Raw genomic sequence first — 20,363 nt, forward strand, 5'->3', positions numbered from 1 at the left:
TCCAGCGACGCCCTGAAGGTGACGTTCCTCATCACCCGCCTCACGGGGCCCGCCCTGCAGTGGGTGATCCCCTACATCAAGAAGGAGAGCCCCCTGCTCAATGATTACCGGGGCTTTCTGGCCGAGATGAAGCGAGTCTTTGGATGGGAGGAGGACGAGGACTTCTAGGCCGGGAGACCCTCGGGCCTGGGGGCGGGTGCTCTGGGGAGGGTCCGCTGTGTTACTGGCCGCCGCCAGGGTCGCCACCGGCGCCCTCCCTCCGCGCCTCCCTCCTCCTCCAGCCGCCGCGATGTCCCCTGCGCTCCTGTTCCCTCCCGCGTAGTGCTTGCCTTTGTTCCAGGAATAGCGCTCCAGGATCCTGCTGCCGCCCCTGGGCCTCACTCTGGAGCGAGCCGCCGCCCTCTCCTTCCAGCCAGCCAGCCCCTCCCATGCACATTTGGACGCTGTCCTGCGCTCCAGCTGCAAGCTGGGCTCCTGTTACACACTGGACAGACCACCCACTGCCGCCGCTGCCAAGCCCTCTCCTCCCCACCAGACTGCCAGACGACTACATCATTCTGCCCACAGACCTGCGCTGCCACGGCCATCGCCATCCATCGCATCCTACCGACAGACTGCTGCTCCTAGTGATCTGGACTCACCTCGGAGGTATCTGGGCTGGCCACAGTCCCTGGACAGTGATCCAGACAGCTGGCCGCCTCCCAAGGGATCTGTCACCTTCAGCGAGACCCATTTCCTCCCCACCCCCAGAAACCTCTTGTGTTCTTGCCTAGGCCCAGGTGTGCCTGGCAGCCAAATCGAGTCTCTCATTTTCTCTTGTGGACCAGTTAGTTTTGCCCATAACCCAGTATTCTGAGTTTGCAACTGTCTCTCTGATGTGTGCCTTTTGTTCAACACAGTAACCCCTGCATTCTGCTCTGCTCTAATACACTACCTGGAGAAAGTCTTTTCCTTATTTTCAATAAATGTCAGACATTATTGAAAAGAAATGGTCTCAATGAATATGGCACTTTTCCCTCCCTGGTTCTGTAAATGGGGTCCATATCTTGTTCAAAAACTATATGCCCTGCGATGCTATGACTGATGTTGACACAGGGTCCTGTGGTGTCCTGCAAATGGAGATCCCACCAGTGACCAATCCCAGACGATTAATGTTGTAAACAAGTCAGTTTTGTGCCCCTTAGGAAATGAACCTTAATGTGAATGTGGCCAAGATAAGGTAAGGAATAGTCAGAAAGGGTGCTTTTTCTTCCCTCATTTCCAAAAAACTGTCTAAAAGCATATACCCCAAATGGTTACAAGCCATACATCTCACACATTTGTTGGTGAACACCTCTCACAGTTTTATTTAACGCATTATCAGGGAACCAGCTAAGTGGCTTAGATACTTCAGAAAAAGCGTTTACGTTTATATTGCTTTAATTGGGTAGGTAGTGGAGAAAGGAATGCAGATCTGCAGTTAATTTAGGTACAAACTTGTTTAATGAATGACCTGAAACACAATACAATTACCACCTTCCCTAATGGGCAGGAAAAAAAAAATTATCTTCAACATATCCCTGCATGCTAATCTTTGAAATCTACTGTGCTAACATGCCTCTGCCACCCCATCTATCTCTGGGAAAAGCTCAATATCCCAATAGAAGCAGATTATCCTAAGGTGGGCTTGTAGGGCAGCACTCAGTCAACAACTCTCTGCCTTTTTTTTTTTTTTCCCCCAAGTGCCATGGCATGATCTTGGCTCACTGCAACCTCTGCCTCCTGGGTTCAAGCAATTCTTCTGCCTCAGCCTCCCGAGTAGCTGAGACTGCAGGCACGTGCCGCCACACCTGGCTAATTTTTGTATTTTTAGTAGAGACAGGGTTTCACCATGTTGGCCAGGATGGTCTCAGTCTTCTGGCCTCATGATCCCCCGGCCTTGCCCTCCCAAAGTGCTGGGATTACAAGTGTGAGCCACCATGCCTGGCCTCTCTGCCCCATTTCTAATATGTGTTATTTTTCCAGAGCATACGAATGAGGAATAAATCACAAGAGTGTTTTTTGTTTGTTTGTTTACTTTATTGCTTCTCTCTCTTCATTTAAATAGGTGAAATTTTGCCATTCAGCAGTGATTCATAGGGCTGTATGTGGAGGTAGAGGTACATTATTATCTGTATTAGGTATGTGATAATATTTGTATTCTCAGAAGTAGTGGAAACATCATTAATTTGTAGTTTGGCGTATAATAGGTCAAAATCTTTTTGAAATCAGAGATAAAATTCAAATTGCTTAATAAAATAAAGTTTTTACGATTTACAGGGCTCTTAAAACACTGAAACCGGGCTAATCATGAAGGCCAATTCAAGGTGCTGACAGTCAGCCTCCCTGGATAGGTATGAAGGAAGATTGTGTTAAGCATATTCACTGTTTGGTTTTAAACACAGATTCTGCTGAAGTGGTGGGAAAAGTGCTAGGAAGCAGTTTACATTACTGAGTAGGTCCAGCATATTCCCTGTGCTCTCTGTCCACTGGCTCTGGAGGTAGGTAGAATGGGCAGGGACCTTCTAGGTATCCTTTGAACAATGTCAGTAACCTCCAACTTCCCTCAACAACAATGCCCCAGCAATTTTCTTCCTCCTACAAGAATGAGACTTATTCCTTGATCTATGCTAGTTTTATCATCTCAAGGGTCCTCTTTTGTGCTGCAAATGTCTTGGGTAGGGTAATAATTCACAATCGTGAACATCTTCACAGGATTCCATAAAGGGACAAAGGAATGGCATTTGTAACAGTAGAAGGGGCTCTTTTGTATTACTTTGCAGTCTCACCTTTTCAATTGTCACTGTTTGTTTCCCTCACTTCATTCTCTGCAGTGTGGTCAATACCCAAGCAAGAGGCCTTACCTCCAAAGGATGGAGAAACATAAAAAGTGACAATATGGAAGATGAATATAAGAAAGAGAACAGAAATACAATTAACCTCTTTCTTTTGGTGATTGGGACCAGTAATGACTTGAAGCCTATAATTAAGATAACTTTACACAAATTTTTGTGACACTCAGATCCACAAAGATTTAATAGGGGAACAAAGTAGCCTTTGCATGGTTCAGTGCCCTGAGGCCTTGGTTCTCAGGGGAATCCTGGTAGAATATACTAGTGAAAGGTCACTCCCCACTTACTACCAGTGGCCTAACTGCAATCCTGTACACAGAGTCAACCTTAAGGCAGAGATGTAGTAAGGAAGGGGATTTCAAAGGGACCCTTTGTGAGTGTCCCTGATCTGCCTGTCACTAGGAGGTTGGAGGGCCAAAGGAGTAGGCTGAGAGATTGAGTACCAGAAGTCCTAGATGCAGGGATGCTTCCTCCAGGTGCCACTGCAGAGCTGTGATGACCTGCCTGCTTCTATAGATATTGCAACACTGTTTTGTCTTCCATCATGAAGGTCACTCAGATTACAAAGGTACTGCAATAAGCAGTTCTGAGCAGCAAAGAGCCTAAAATGAAAAGTATGAAATCTATTGGGACCAGGTATGGGATGGACAATGGTCAGTCAGAACACATACCCAGTGAAATAAAGTAAAATGAAAGGCCATGATGATCTCAAACTATTTAATGACATGGGGAAATGATCACATCGGAACAGTAAAGAATAAAAGCAGTCTATGAAGCCTACAAAACTTGGTGAGGGCAATCAAAGTCCCTCTATCTTACCACCACTAAAGCTCATCACGGACCCCATACTGAAAGTACCCGGACTTTATGTGCATGAACAATCCCTGACTTTATGATGATGGAGAAGGTGGTTCAGGGAAGGCTGCCTGGCTTGATTCTGTAGCTGCCGGCCCAGAACTGAGCTCCTTCTGTTCCCCGTACACAGCTGCTTTTGGCCCTCTTGATGGTTGTACCACCTTCTTTCACTCGTCCCCAGTCCTCTTCATACCCACTCTCTTACTGGTCCTTAACAGATGGTCACCAAATTCATTCTGCCCCCTGACTCTCACTTCAGTGGGTCTCTCTTTTCCAACCCTGAGGCAGTACCCCGATTCTAATGCCTGTCCCCTTTAGCCCACTGCTTGCAGAGGCCCTGCCATAGTGCCCAGCTGATCCTGAACCTATTTTTCTCTCCCTGATGTGGCTGTTGCTGTGCCTGAGGCTGCTGAGAGCATATTGTCACATGATCAAAAAGAGAACATTTAGGATTTCACAACCCTGAAATTATAGTAAGCCTGTTAATTTGGGTCTTGGGCTAAAGACTGCAATAGTACCCATTCTGCAACCTGAGTGGAGGACTGCATATTTACTCACATTAGAAGCAAACACAGTTTTGGTAAGATCATTAGGATAGATTCCTAAAACTAATGTATATATCAAAGGCCATACAATTTTAACTGTTTGTTAAAAATCTCACTCCAGAAAGATTGTTTTCAAATTATATTCTCGTGAGTAATGAGAGGGAATTTTGTTTGCCTCTATCATTACTAAAACTTTAATTTCGATAAAGATAATATTCCCAAAAATAAATACTTTTTCCCACAATAAAATTCCTTTTTTGGGGTCCTGTTTCACCTCTGTCACCAAAAAGGTGAGGCTTTTACAAAATGTTTACTGTCTCCCTCTCTTCTGCCCTACCGGAATTGAAACAATTGGAATACTTTTAATTCTACTTTCACACCCTACTCTCATCCCCCAAACCATGGGGCTGGTAGAGATAGTCGATGTCTGAAGGTATAAAAGTAATACAGCTAGGGATTTTAAAAAAATCATTTTTAGGCCTCTATAGGGAGCAATATTTAACTTATAATATGAAAGCCTATTAATCAGCTTTCAGATATTGAGCATTAAATGACATTTTTAGGGATGAAGACAACAGCAAAGTTGAATTTAGACCTTGTCGAAATTTAAGGAGGTCTCCAACATTGAGGTGTTCCCAACTTCCCAAAAGAATATAAGTATATTCAAATAATGAGTTGGCAAAGTTACCAAGTACAATGGTGAAAGAAAAAAAGAATACCTGCCCATAAGATGTTGTGAAAAAATACAAGGATCAAACATAAAAAAAGAAATTCAGATGTAACCACCCACAAATTTGGGGGCCACATTCATATTCAGCAGGAAATCTTAAGGAGGAGAATTTATTCTAAAGTGGTTCTGGGCTGCTTGTGTAGAGAATATAAGGTTAAAGGATATGTACATTCAAATTGACTTTCAACTTAAAAGATTGCCTACAATTCTTCCAAAGGCTCCATTACTCCCAGTTTGATCTGCCTTCATGGAATCACAGAGATAGCCTATGTTGGAAGCCAAAGCTGTGTAATACCCTGACTATAATCATCATTCTCAGTGCTTTCCTGTACTGTTATTACTTGAGTGGGAATATTACCCTGGCTGAATTTGGAGTCCCTCTCTCACCAACTGTCCAGCCATTTCCAAAGTGAGTTTAATGAATATTCTTATGTCTCTAGTGTTAGCAGAAGACTAGACAACAGAGTGCATTGAACAGGACTCTCCTGGGCAGCGCTGGAACCTCAGACCAGCATGGGTCATTTGAATCCATTCGATGAATTAGCATCTACACAATATATGTAATCAAGGCCGTCAAGATGAGAGTAAAGAACTTGCCATGTAAGTAGCCATGACGTCAGATCCAGCCTTGTCCCCTCTGCCAAAACAAAAACATATTAATTTGTAATACTTAAAAATGATGAAGACATGTGTAATGAGGTCCTAATATGTACAAAGAAATGTTAGATGTGCCTCATGCGCATGACCTTATTTCATCATCATTTTAAGATGGAGTCCATATTTCTTTTTTTTTTTTTTTTTTTGAGACGGAGTCTCGCTCTGTCGCCCAGGCTGGAGTGCAGTGGCGCGATCTCGGCTCACTGCAAGCCATTCTCCTGCCTCAGCCTCTCCGAGTAGCTGGGACTACAGGCGCCCACCACCACGCCCAGCTAATTTTTTGTATTTTTTTAGTAGAGACGGGGTTTCACCGTGGTCTCGATCTCCTGACCTCGTGATCCGCCCACCTCGGCCTCCCAAAGTGCTGGGATTACAAGCGTGAGCCACCGCGCCCGGCCGATGGAGTCCATATTTCTGCCTACTCTTTTACACCAGTACAGAGAAATAGCCATTTGCAAACAAGAGAATATACTCCAGGTATTTTTTTAAATTGGAAATTTTAACAATGTTTTCTCAATAGTTAATATAACAACTAGACAAAATACCAGTACGGACATAGAAAATCTAAAGAATAATACACATGTCTAGAACACTGTATCAAACAACTCATACACAGTGTTTTCGAGTGCATATGGTACATTCACCAAGATAAGCCATTTACTAAGGCATTAAACAAGTCTCAATAAATTTTAAAAGCTTGATGTTCTTTGGTCATAGTAGGAGAAAAAGCATTTGACAACACTGAACATCAGTTCATAAAATCCCAGCAAATTGGGATTGGAAGGGAATTCTTGTCTGATAAGGAGCGTCTACAAAAACCTATAGCTAACGTCATACTTAATGGTAAAATGTTGAGTGTACTTCAGGTATTTTTAAGTAGGTATATTTAAGCCCTTAGTTCATATAATTGCAAGCAAGGCTGAGGGAGAAGGATCTAGCTGTCATACTATTTTCCATGGTGTTAAGACTAATACCCACTAAAACAGATACGTTAATATTCTATCTTTATCCCCTTGGTACTCTTGGCCATTTTAATCCACCTTAGCTCTGCTTTTGCTTTTTCCCCCAATAGCCAGAATCCGTGGCTCTTTGTCACAGGACTGCAGAACCAACCTCCTTTTGTCTCCAAGCATGAAGAGCCAGTATCTGAGAATTAAAGTCCTCCAGAGAGTAGACTTTAGCTAATAATTGGTAGATACATAGTTATAAATATTCCAGCTCTGTTGCTTCTGTTTGAGACAACTCTGATTTGTGACCTGTATTGTCTCCAGTGTCCCCCTATTGGATTGTGCCAAAGTGATCCTAAATGGTACCTTGGTTGATATCAAAATGTTGTTCGGCCTTCTTCCTCTCCCCGTTGCATGGTCCCACTCCCTGGTCACTATATTTTTACTTGGACCACTTCCTAATATATCACTTTCTGATGAATCCTCAGTCAGAATCAGCTTATGGGGAACCCAATCTAAAGGCACAGCCAAGTTGTTTTCCAAAATATTTCTTTTACTTTACACTCGTGCCCTCAATGTATGTGGTCCCATTTCCTCACTAGTATTTGGTACCATCCGTCTAACTTTTTGTCAAGTGTGTTGCTTTAATTACTTTGTGTTGACTAAATTTATATGTTAACTATGCATATTAACTTTTTGGAGTGATCGCTAAAATAATGTAAATAGAGTGTATAACTTCTTAACAAGTAGAAAAAAGTAATGAATTAGTACAAGGAACTTAGAATGTTTTAATTACAAATAATTGCCTCCCAGGGTAAATGTTCTTCTTCTCATTACTTTAGCTCTGTTTTTTCATCTCCAAATTAGACATTTATGCTGTTGTTTGTTTAGATTTAGCCATGTATTTGCCATTTTCTTTGCCAGCATTCCAGACATTTATACTAGTACATTTTCCTTCTTCTAAAGTATATCCTATAGATATACTCCTTTAATAATGGTCTATTAAGGAAACTGTGATGTCTTTCATTTTCTGAAAAGTTATTTTATCCTCATTCTTTTAAAATTATTCTTGTTGAATCTCTTTGATTTGTGGAACCATTCATATCTCTTTTTTTCTATATAATATTGTATTATGTACCACCAAAACCTTAGTGATGCAATAGTTCTGAAATGACAATTTCACTTTTTTGTCCTAAATTTTTCCCCTTAATCCATCGTCATCAGTTCGGCAAGTTTTGATACAGGTGCTTTTAACGTCTGCATATGAGCAGGCAGTAACTACTATGTCACAGCAGCCCCTGGGCCAACAACAATTCACAATTTTGATTGATTGTAAGAAACACCTTGATATAAGAGATATTAAAAAGTGACAAATTTGAATAGAAATTGATGGAAACAGCATTATTCTGTAGTCTTCTAGCTTCCACTTTTGCTGTTAAAAAATTATTTGTCAGACTAATTTTGTGTTTCCTCTTTGGTTGTTTGAAAGATCTCTTTGTATTTGGTGTTCTGTAGCTTTTCTACTGCTTATCTAAATATACAATCCTTTTTCTTTTTCTGATATTAAAAAAAACTGAGATATAAGTTACATCCAGCAAAGGATAAAAATCTTAAGTGTATAACTAGATGAACATTTACATATGTATACATCAGTATAACACCACTCAGATCAATGTATAGAACATTTCCAGTATTCAAAAAGACTCTCATGCCTCCTCTCAGGCAGGAGCCTCTTATGTATAAACATTCTTCTGACCTTTATTACCAAAGATAAACTTTACCTGTTTTTGAACTGCTTGTAAATGAAATTATACAGAATTTATGCTGTATGTCTGTGAGATTCATCTATGTTGTGTGTTTCAAGTGTTCACTCTTATTTATTGAGGTATAAGGTGATAAGTCTGTGGTGATATCTCATTGTGCTAAATTTGCATTTCTAGGCTGAGTGAAGTGGCTGACACCTGTAATCTCAGCACTTTGGGAGGCTGAGGTGGGAGGATTACTTGAGCACAGGAGTTCCAGACCAGCCTGGACAACATAGTGAGACCATATCTCTAAAAAAAAAAAAAAAATTACATTTCTATTATTACTAATGGTAATAAGTATCTCTTCATATGCTTTTTACCCACTTTGCTACCCTTTTTAATGAAATGCCGATTACTATGGTTGGAATATTTGTCCCTACTAAAACTCATGGTGCAACTTGATATGGTTTGGCTGTGTCCCCCCAACCCAAATCTCATCTTGAATTGTAATCCCCATAATCCCCACATGTTGTGGGAGGGACCCAGCAGGAGGTAACTGAGTTATAGGGGCGGTTTTCCCCATGCTATTCTTGTGATAATGAGTGAGTCTCACAAGAGCTGATGGTTTTATAAGCATCTGGCATTTTCCCTGCTGGCTCTCATTCTCTATCCTGCCACCCTGTGAAGACGTGCCTTCCACTGTGATCCTAAGTTTTCTGAAGCCTCCCCAGAACTGTGAGTCAATTTAACTGTGAGTCAATTAAACCTGTTTTCTTTATAAATTACCCAGTCTTGGGTATTTCTTCATAGCAGCATGAGAACAGACTAACACAACTTAATCCCCAATGTGGCAATATTGAGAGGTAGGGCCTTTAAGAGGTGATTGGATCATCTCTTAAAGTAAATGGATTAATTCATTCATAGATTAATGGATTAATGGGTTGTCCTGGGAGAGGAACTGGTGGCTTTATAAGAAGAGAAAGGGAAAGGGAAATCTGAGCTCACAAGTTAGCACACTCAGCTCCTTCACCATGTGATACCCTGCACCATATTGGGACTCTGCAAAGAGTCCTCACCAGCAGGAAGGGTCTCACCAGTTGTGACCCCTTGACTTGGACTTCTCAGCCTCCATAACTGTAAGAATACATTATTAAAAAAATAAATTACACTGTTTCAGGTATTCTGTTATAAGCAACAGAAAATTAACTAATGCACCCATTCAAAAATTTCACCTATTTTTTATTAGTTTATCATTTTATTGACTGGTGGCAGCTATTTATATATTCTTTTTTAAAAAAAATTTTAGTTTCAGGGGTACCTGTGCACGTTTGTTATATAAATTGCATGTCGCAGGGCTTTGGCATACAGATTATTTTGTTGCCTAGGTAAAAAGCATAGTACCCAATAAGTAGTTTTTCAATCTTCACCCCCATCCTACCCTCCACCTTCAAGTAGGCCCTGGTGTCTATTATTTCTTTCTTTGTGTTCATGTGTACTCAATGTTTAGCTCCCACTTATAAGTGAGAACATGTGGTATTTGGTTTTCTGTTCCTGCTTTAGTTCACTTAGGATAATGGCCTCCAGCTCATTCCTTATTGTTGCAAAGGACATGATCTCATTCTTTTTTTATGGCTGCCTAGTATTCCATGGTGTATATGTACCACATTTTCTTTATCGAGTCTACCATTGATGAGCATTTAGGTTGATTCCATGTCCTTGCTATTGCTAGTGCCGCGATGAACATATGCATGCATATGTCTTTATGGTAGAACAATTTATATTCCTTTGGGCATGTACCCAGTAAAGGGATTGTTGGGTCGAATGGTAGTTCTATTTTAAGTTCTTTGAGAAATTGCCAAACTGCTTTCCACAGTAGCTGAACTAATTTACATTCCCACCGGCAGTGTATAAGTGTTCCCTTTTCTCTGCAACCTTGCAAGCATCTCTTATTTTTTGACCTTTTAATAATAGCCATTCTGACTGGTGTGGGATGGTATCTCATTGCAGTTTTGATTTGCATTTCTCTAATGATTAGTGATGTTAAGCATTTTTTCATATTTATTGGCTGCTTGCATGTCTTCTTTAGAGAGGTGTCTGTTCATGTCGTTTGTCTACTTTTTAATGAGATTTTTTTCTCATTGAAATTGTTTAAGTTCCTTGTGGATTCTGGATATTAGACCTTTGTCAGATGCCTAGTTTGCGATTATTTTCTACTATTTTGTAAGCTGTCTGTTTATATGTTGGTAGTTTCTTTTGCTGTGCAGAAACTCTTTAGTTTAATTAGGTCCCATTTGTCAATGTTTGCTTTTGTTGCAATTGCTTTTGGTATCTTCATCTTGAAATCTTTGCCAGGACTTATGTTCAGAATGGTATTTCCTAGGTTTTATTCAAGGGTTTTTATAGTTTAAAGTTTTACAGTTAAGTCTTTAATCAATCTTCAGTTGACTTTTGCATATGGTGTAAAGAAGAGATCCAGTTTCAGTCTTATGCATATGCTAGCCAGTTATCCCTGCACCATTTATTGAATAGGGATTCCTTTCCTCATTGCTTGTTTTTGTCAACTTTGTCGTAGATGGTTGTAGTTGCGTGGTTTTATATCTGGGCTCTGTATTCTGTTACATTGGTCCATGTGTCTGTTTTTGTACCAGTACCATGCTGTTTTGGTTACCGTAGCCTTGTAGAATAGTATGAAGTCGGGTAATGTTATGCCTCCAGCTGTTTTGTCCTTTTTGCTTAGGATTGCTTTGGCTATTCGGGCTCTTTTGTGGTTCCATATAAATTTTAGAATAGATTTTTCTAGTTCTGTGAAAAATGTCGTTGGTAGTTTGATAGGAATAGCATTGAATCTTTAAATTGCTTTGGGCAGTATGGCTATTTTAACAATGTTGATTTTTTTTCTATAGATGAGCATAGAATGTTTTTCCATTTGTTTGTGTCATCTCTGATTTCTTCAGCAGTATTTTGTAATTCTTGTTGTAGAGATTTCTCATCTTCCTGGATATCTGTATTCCCAGGTATTTTATTTTTTTGTGGCTATCATGAATGGGATTTCATTCTTTATTTGGCTCTCAGCTTGGATGTTGTTTGTGTATAGAAATGCTACAGATTTCTGTATACTGATTTTGTGTCCTGAAACTTTGCTGAAGTTGTTCATCAGATCCAGGAACTTTTGGGCAGAGACTTTGGGGTTTTCTAGGTATAAAATCATAGTGTCTACAAACAAATAGTTTGACTTCCTCTCTTCCTTTTTGGATGCTTTTTATTTCTTTGTTTTGTCCGATTGCTCTTGCTAGGACTTCCTATATTCTTGATGTTCATATCTTCCAGGCAAAGACCACTAGGGACATCTTGTCATTGAACAAATATTGAGTTTATTATTCATTGCAGTGAAGGAGAACATACCATAGAGAACTGTTGGGAATCTCAGCAAAAAGGTGTTAGAAAATGTTTGAAGTGTTTGGGCGTATGTTAGGTGATTTTTGAGAAGTTTAAGGAAGTGAAGCTTTGCTCTGGATTGGATGCTGTCGGGAAGCAGGGCTAATTGTATGCTGAGTGTCTTAATAAACATTTTATCTGGGAGGGCAGACATTATTAGTGTTTTTTTGTGTCCTTTTTAATACATCTCTGCCAAACTTAATATCATAGTCTCCTATACTTTCCTCTAATATCGTATTTTAGCTTTCAAATTTAAGTCTATGATCCATACTGAATTAATTTTTATGTATGCTGAGAGGTAGGGACCAATGTTCATTTTTCAATATAGGTATCTAATTGATCCAATAGCACTTATTGCAAAGACTATTCTTTCCCCTCAGTGAATTGCAATGGTGCCTTTGTTATAAATTAGGTCACCATATATGTGTGAATTTCTTTCTGGACTGTTTACTGTATTGCATTTTTCTGTCTATCCTTGTACCAATACCATACACTTTAATTTATGTTCCTTTATAGTAAGTCTTAATATCTGGTAATGTAAGCCATCTAACTTTGTGCTTCTTGAATATTACCTTGGCTATTCTAGATCCTTTGCCTTTCCATATAAATTTTAGAGTCACTTACCAATGTCTCTTGTGTAAGAAATCTTTGTCTAACCCGATATCATGAAGATATACTCTACTCTTATGTTTTCTTCTAAAATCTGCTTGATTTTTATTGGGATTGCATTGAATCTAAAAATAAATTTAGGGAAAATATATACTGTAACAATTTTGAATTTTCCAATTCATTAACATCTTACATCCTTCCATTTATTTAGTTGTTTAATTCATCTCAGTAATGTTTTGTAATTACTAGTGTTGAGGTATTGCAGCTGTTTTATAGATTTATTTCTAGATATTTGATACTTTATAACATGACCATAAATGGTATTATTTTGTTAAATTTTATTTCTCCTACTTTGTTATTAAATAGAAATACAACTAATTTTTTATAACAGCTTTATTGAGATATGATTCACTTACTATAATATTTACCCCTTTAAAATATACAAGTCAGTCGTTTTTAGTATATTTGCAGAGTTGTCCAACCATTGCCATTATCTAATTTTAGAACATTTCTATCACCCCAAGAAAATACCCTATGCCTCCCTATTTTCTCCTTCCCCAAGCCCCAGGCAACCTCTAAATGATTTTCCACATCTATATATTTGTGTATTCTGGAAGTTTCATATAAATGGAATCATACAATATGTGGTATTTTGTGACTGGTTTATTTAGCATTATGTTTTCAAGGTACATCCATGTTGTAGCATGTATGTAGCATTCGTTTCTTTTTAAGGTTGAATAATATTCTATTGTGTGGATATACTGTATTTTATCTATTCATCAGTTTCTGAAGTTTTGGGTTGTTTCTCATTTTTGGTTATTATGAATAATGCTGCTATGAACATTCATGTACAAGTTTTTGTGAGGACATATATTTTCAGTTCTCTTGGATATACACCTAGGAGTAGAATTGCTGTATGGCAACTCTCTGCTTAACAATATTAATAATTGTGTATTATCACCAACTCCTACTGATGACACTTATGTTGCTTCAAATTTTGGCTACTGCAAACAGGGCTTCTGCTTATGATCTGTAGGTTGCTCACTTCAGAAGTACCTCTTACCAAATGAGTGACTGAGGCTACAATCTAGCCCCTACCCAGTCCACCATGTCAACCAGTGGGGCTGCATACACACTTAATAAGGTTTGCTTTTTTTTTTTTTTTTTTTTTTTTTTAAGCACAAAATTACTAACAGCTTAACAAACTCTGCATTCATGGGACTGCTTTCCCCAAGAGGAGGTACCTTTTATTAATTTAGATAAAGGTACTATGCAGTTTAGCAGAGGTACTAATCATACATACATTAAAAAAATGCTATTGTCAACATCCTTGTTGGAATTTCTTGGTTGTAGGGTATGTTTGTCTTAAACTGTACAAGGTGCTGCCACATTCATCTCCAATTTTGTTGTACTATTCTACACTGTTATAACCAGTATATAAGAACTCTCATTTCTCCATATCCCCTCAACACTTACTATGGTCATTTTAACTTTTTGTTTGTTTGTTTGTTTTTGAGATGGAGTCTTGCTTTGTCGCCCAGGTTGGAGTGCAGTGGTGTGATCTCGGCTCACTGCAACCTCCACCTCCCGGGCTCAAGCAATTCTCCTGTCTCAGCCTCCCGAGTAGCTGGGATTACAGTCACACACCACCACGCCTGGCTAATTTTTGTATTTTTAGTAGAGACAGGGTTTCACCGTGTTGGTCAGGCTGGTCTGGAACTCCTGACCTCAGGTGATCCATTCGCCTTGGCCTCCCAAAGTGCTAGGATTACAGGCATGAGCCACCACGCCCGGTCTACTTTTGGCAATGTGATGCTTTTGAAATGATACCTGTTTTTGTTCTATTTTAAATCTCTCTGATTACTGTTGCAATTATCCATCTTTTCAAATGTTTCTCCCTCGGAATTGATTGTTCATATATCTCTTGGATACCTTCCATTTGCTCTTCCAGGTTCACTTTCCACTCTCCTCTATCCTGGAACAGGGTCAGCTCTGTTCCCAGAGGCTGACCTTTATGGACTGCGTAAACCGTTCCCTTGCTCTCTGGCTTCTGGTTGAGTTTGGCCAATGGACGAGCTCCATCTCTACCAGATTAAGAGGTAGCTGTGGCTGGTTTCTCTATCAAAGGCCACAGGTCCTTTCCAGGGATTCTCTTCTATGGCTAGAGCTCTCTGTGTTCCAGTAACCCCTCCCTGCCCTTACCCTTTCATGCCTTGGTGGGAGGCAACAGCTCATTACTGTTGCTAGCCCCAGGATAATTCAAAATGCATTGTTGGTTTCAGTATTAGTCAGCTATTGCTAGAATAATGCTGTATGAGAAATCTCCCCCAAATTAATTAACAATCATTTGCTCTCTTTGCTCATGTGCTATGGGCCATCTGGGGCTATTCTTCTCCAGGATGCAGTTAGTGTGGGCTTGGCTCTGGGATTCAGATTGTGTTTAGATCTGTTCCATGTGAATCACTGTATGGCCCAAGCTGAGGGATCAGCAACAACCGGGGGCATGCTCTTCTCATGGCAATCATAGGAGGGCAAGAAAACAAGCAAAACCACTCAAGCATGTTTAAATCCTCTATTCATGTCATGTCTGCTCATGTTCCATTGAAAATAACAAATGATGGCCAAGCTTAGAGCCAGTGGAGCAGCGAAGTACACCCACCATAGGGGTGTGGGGAAGTGAGGAGTGAATATTTGTGGAAGAGTTATCCAATCTATCATAATTTATCTGAAACCTACCCACACATCTGTATATAGTCTATTCTTTTAATTCTCCTCAATCACCCCATTTGTGTATACCTTCTGTTTCTTTTTGGGACACTGACGGATACTATATACCCCTCACAAATTTCTATAGATTTTTCAGTTTTCAATGCCATACATTTAATCTCCCTGCGTTTTAGAGCAGCCTTTTTTTTTTCTTTCATTTTGTTGTGTGCATCCCCCTCTCTAAGGCCCTACTCCATCTCTGGCATCAACCTTTCCTCACATCTTGTGGCCCGCACTAACACCCTAGTGTGTATATGTCTATATTTTTCTTCATACTTAGCTTATTGTATGTGTGTGTGACTGTATGTGTGTATTCATATGTAGGTCTTTGGGGTTAACATCTGTTTAACAAAAAATGGGCCACATTATGCAGTTTTCTGCATATCGTGTTTCTTACTGAACAAAACCTTGCAAAAATCTCTCCAAAGTAGCGAGCATAGGTCTATCTTATTCCTTTTAAATGGTGAATTAAAAAAAAAAGGAGTACACCACCTCCTCCAGGTTACACCACATCAAAAAACTAGTCAATGTGGCCTCTCCTCAATTCAGACAATTTTTTTTCTTTTTCTTTTCTTTTTTTTAGACAAGGTCTTCTGTCGCCTAGGACAGAGTGCAGTCACGTGATCATAGCTCACTGCAGTCTCCAATTCCTGGGTTCAAGCGATCCACCCACCTCAGCCTCCTGAGTAGCCGGCACTATAGGTGTTCACTACCACACTTGGCTAATTTTTAAATTTTTTGTAGAGACAGGGTCTCACTGGGTTGCCCAGGCTGGTCTCCAACTCCAGGCCTCAAGCAATCATCCTGCCCAGGCCTCCCAAAGTGCTGGGATTACAGGCGTGAGCCACTGTGTCCAGTCTCAAATTAGAACATTTCTGAATGGCTGTCCCAACTTTAGATATCCCTGTGGGATCAGGTGAGGCATCTGTTGTAACTGTATGTTTCTTCATAAATTCTCCTTCTGCTGGATCCTACTTCAATCACTCCATTACAAGTGTTGTTCATGAGAGTCTGTTTCTGAGGGAACTTAAAGTTTAATATTTGGTGTTAGCAGTGGTCATAAGAGGCAGATTATAAAATTGGATTTTGGAGCTTGATTACCTGCCAGGTGGCTAGAAATGGGAACTACATCACTGTTGGTAAAGGAAGTACTGATAACCTGCTATGTGGTAGTGGTGCAACTGTCAAAACTCTCACCAGTGGTGAACTGAGATAGGATACCAATGGAAGGAAATTTAGTGACAGGTGCAATATCTCAAGAATTTGAAAGGTTCAGAGGAAGTAGTAGTTACAAAGATTATGTGATCATATGGTTGTTACTAGAGGCTATTGAATTGCAGAGAGACAATGAGAGGCTAAGGGTGATTAATCACCAATTTAAGTTAAAGTTGAAAGACAAAGAGTCTCATCTCCCCAAGGCAGAGGACAGAAAACTATAAAGATTGGACCTGTAAGCACCAGTCCTTTTTGTGGTGCAATCAGTCTGTTTTCATTTTCCACCCACGCATCAGGCAAATCTATCTACACACTCAGCCTATTCCCACCTCTTTACGTGTTCTGGAAATTCACACAAATTAGAAATAAGGGACAGAGTTGGATGCGTGATCTTTTAATACCAGAGTGCTGTGGTATTGGGTTCTACTGGAATAAATTTCACCAACAAATTTGAACATCAAATAGTTGATGGAACAGAGGCTGTTTATAGCACTATAGATTTAAGAGATTAGCCTACAGATAAACAGTAATGAGTATTAACTTTTATTCTGCTCATTAGAGAAAGTTATAATTGCATTGTCCTGCAGGTCATCAACCAGGTATGTACCTAAATTAATAATCACAGCTCTGCATCCCTTTCCCCATTACCTCCATATTCAAGGTTTTATAGATATAAATGCTTTCATAGAACACCTCTGCAATTCTGATGTTTCATTAATGAATCTCTGGTTAAATAAAACTTTGACAGGTGTTCACAAACAAATGTATGGGATTTATGGTATGTAGCAATTTGAGATTTGTGTTTTGTAGCCATTTTTTGAAAGTAAGGAAACCTTTTACAAAAAGCTTTTCCACAGCTTTTCACATTGCCTTGGCCAAAATCAGATCAATGTCTACCTCAAAAGTGGCATGAAACTGCCTGGTTTAGAAGGGTCATCATTTGGCATTAGATGGTTGCCAGTAAGATCGCCATCCCTAGGACACTCCACAGGACTCAATCTTTTGTTTTTATAATGCAAGATCAACTTCAGCCATAGTATGACAGGGCAGATAGCATTTGAAGAAGACATGGACCCTACTTACAGAACCAGGGAGGGAAAGGTGCCATATTCATTGAGACTCCATGTCTATTTAATAGTGTCTGACATTTATTAAAAATAAGGAAAAAATCTTTGTACAGGTAGTGTATTAGAGCAGGGCAGGGAGCAGGGCTTATTGTGTTGAATAAAAGGCATCCATCAGAGAGACAGCTGCAAATTCAGAAGAAAACAGGATTCTAGGCAAAACTAACTGGTCCACAGGAGAAAATGAGAGATTTGATTTGGTTGCCAGGCACACCTAAACCCTGGCAGCTATGTGGCAGGAACACAAGAGGTCTCTGGGGATGGGGAGGAAATGGGTCTCGCTGAAGGTGACAAGCTCCTTGGGGGGTGGCCAGCTGTCTGGATCACTGTCCAGGGGCTGTGTCCAGCTCAGATACCTCCGAGGTGAGTCCACATCACTAGGAGTGGCAGTCTGTTGGTGAGATGAGGTGGATGGCGGTGGCAGTGGTAGCGTAGGTCTGTGGGCAGAATGATGTAGTCGGCTGGCAGTCTGGAGGAGTGGAGGTAGGTTGGCAGCAGCGGCTGTGGGTGGTGTGTCCAGTATGTAACAGGAGCCCAGCTTGCAGCTGGAGTGCAGGACAGCGTCCAAACGTGCATGGGAGGGGCTGGGCTGGCAAAAAAGGGCGGAGGCAGCGCACTCCAGAGTGAGGCTCAGGAGCTGCAGCAGGAGCCTGGAGCGCTATTCCTGGAACAAAGGCAAGCACTAGGCGGGAGGGAACAGGAGCGCAGGGGACATCGTGGCGGCTCGAGGGGGAGGGAGGCACGGAGGGAGGGCGCCTGTGGAGACCCTAGCGGTGGCCACTGGCACAGCGGACCGTCCCCAGAGCACCCGCCCCCAGGCCAAGGGGTCTCCCGGCCTAGAAGTCTTCGTCCTCCTCCCATCCAAAGACCCGCTTCATCTCGGCCAGGAAGCCCCGGTAATCACTGAGCAGGGGGCTCTCCTTCTTGATGTAGGGGATCACCCACTGCAGGGCGGGCCCCGTGAGACGGGTGATGAGGAACGTCACCTTCAGGGCGTCGTTGGAGAATGTGTTCTCGTCCACGAACATGTAAGGAGCCCGTCTGCACGATGAACTCCGGGAGCCGGTCGGTATCGCCGTCAAACGTCTCGGGAAAGGGAATCGGATTCCTCCAGCGACGCGCCGCGGGCTGGAGGGGCCGGGCCAGGAGGGCCTTCATCAGCTGCACCCGACCGTCCATCGCGCCGCGCGCGCTCCGCCGAGTTTCGCTGGGTTGCGTGGGGGTCAGCGCTAAGGCGTCGCCGGAAGTGCATGTTGAGGGAGGGGGCCCGGGCCAGGGCGGGTCGTGGGCGGAGCCATGGGGAGAGCCCAGGCACTTGCGCGAGCTCAGCCCACAGAGCCTTGTGGTCACTAGTGCACCGGTGCGTCACGGGGCGCAGAAGGGCAATGCCGGGAGTTCTGGGGTGGGCTTAATACTGTGGAGGAGGCAGTGTAGCCTCAGAGGAGTAGGGCGGAGATTATACGAGGCGCGCCAGTGGGGCTCTCAGGACAGCAGGCGGTGTGCGGGGAGGCTGAGCCTGTTGCCCCTGGAGAGCAGAAGATCCATGTTCTGGAGATTGATGCGGCCTCCTGCCGCACTCCTGACCCCTCACTCATTAGTCCTTGGACACTGCTTTCAGAACCCTGGGCTCTGGACGCCACTTGAGTAGAGTTCTATGAACACATTTTTTTTGCTTCTTCGTATATGTCTCAGATTGTTTGCTCCCTGCTTTGCAACATTAATGGGAAAATCCCAAATATTAGCAAATATAATCTAGAGCGGCATATTCAAAGTGTAATGTGCCATGAGCAGTTAATGAAAGGCGGGTTAAATACTAAGAAATCTCTTAATTTGCGATATTAAGACACCAAAAGGAGGACAATCAGTTGATTATCACAAAAGAAGTTGAAAGAGGAAAATGAGAATGGTTGGATGCTTTCCAAACATGATATTATACGTGTTAATACATAAGAATAAAGGAAAGAAATAACAAAGTTTCACAAATTGGAAAGGCGGAGGGGAAATTAAGCATTACACTTTGTATTCTAATTTAGTTGTGTGGCTGAGTACAAAATTAATAGTAATTCATCACTAGATTTCACATATGCAGAAAATAACCTATTAAAATATATAATTTGGCTTTGGGAGGCCGAGGCGGGCAGATCTCGAGGCCAGGAGATCGAGACCATCCTGGCCAACATGGCGAAACTCCGTTTCTACTAAAAATACAAAAAATTAGCCGGGTGTGGTGGCCGGCGCCTGTAGTCCCAGCTACTCGGGAGGCTGAGGCAGGAGAATGGCCTGAACCTGGGAGGCAGAGCTTGCAGTGAGCCGAGATCGCGACACTGCACTCCAGCCTGGGAGACAGAGTGAGACTCTGTCTCAAAAAAATATATATATATACCTCTCTTGTCACTTTGTCACTTAGTATTTCTGTGCTCCAAGAAACTTGTACATTTACTCAAGGAGACCTGCTAGTTTTGTTCTTTGCAGCTTTGTAAATACACAAAAAATAGATACCTGCCAAAAGGACCATTAGCAAAGTCCACCACCAAGAGAGTTGATAAAGTATTGTAAATGTGTGTTACACAGTATATTACAGCTGTGGCTATGTCAGATATCATCAAAAACAAATGGCAGAGCAAATGTACATATTATAGTTTGTATAATTTAAAAATGTAGAACATGGCCAGGTGTGGTGGCTCACGCCTGTAATCCCACCAGTTTGGGAGGCCAAGGCAGGCGGATAACCTGAGGTTGGGAGTTTGAGACCAGCCTGACCTACATGGAGAAACCTCATCTCTACTAAACATACAAAAGTAGCCAGGCGTAGTGGCACCTGCCTGTAATCACAGCTACTCGGGAGGCTGAGGCAGGAGAATCGCT

General features: G+C 41.6%; 2 protein-coding genes across 5 annotated transcripts in view; both read left to right on the forward strand.

The window, feature by feature from the left end:
* PABIR3 (PABIR family member 3) overlaps positions 1 to 20,363 on the forward strand; it is a 417,014-nt gene that overhangs the window by 263,398 nt on the left and 133,253 nt on the right. The window lies entirely within an intron of this gene.
* Positions 144 to 773, forward strand: LOC116812061 (CAAX box protein 1). Its single transcript, XM_032757667.2, has one exon. The coding sequence runs from the start codon at positions 144 to 146 to the stop codon at positions 771 to 773; it is 630 nt and encodes a 209-aa protein (XP_032613558.1).

Source organism: Hylobates moloch, unplaced genomic scaffold (assembly GCF_009828535.3).
Source record: "Hylobates moloch isolate HMO894 unplaced genomic scaffold, HMol_V3 SCAFFOLD_7, whole genome shotgun sequence".
Lineage (NCBI taxonomy): Eukaryota > Metazoa > Chordata > Mammalia > Primates > Hylobatidae > Hylobates > Hylobates moloch.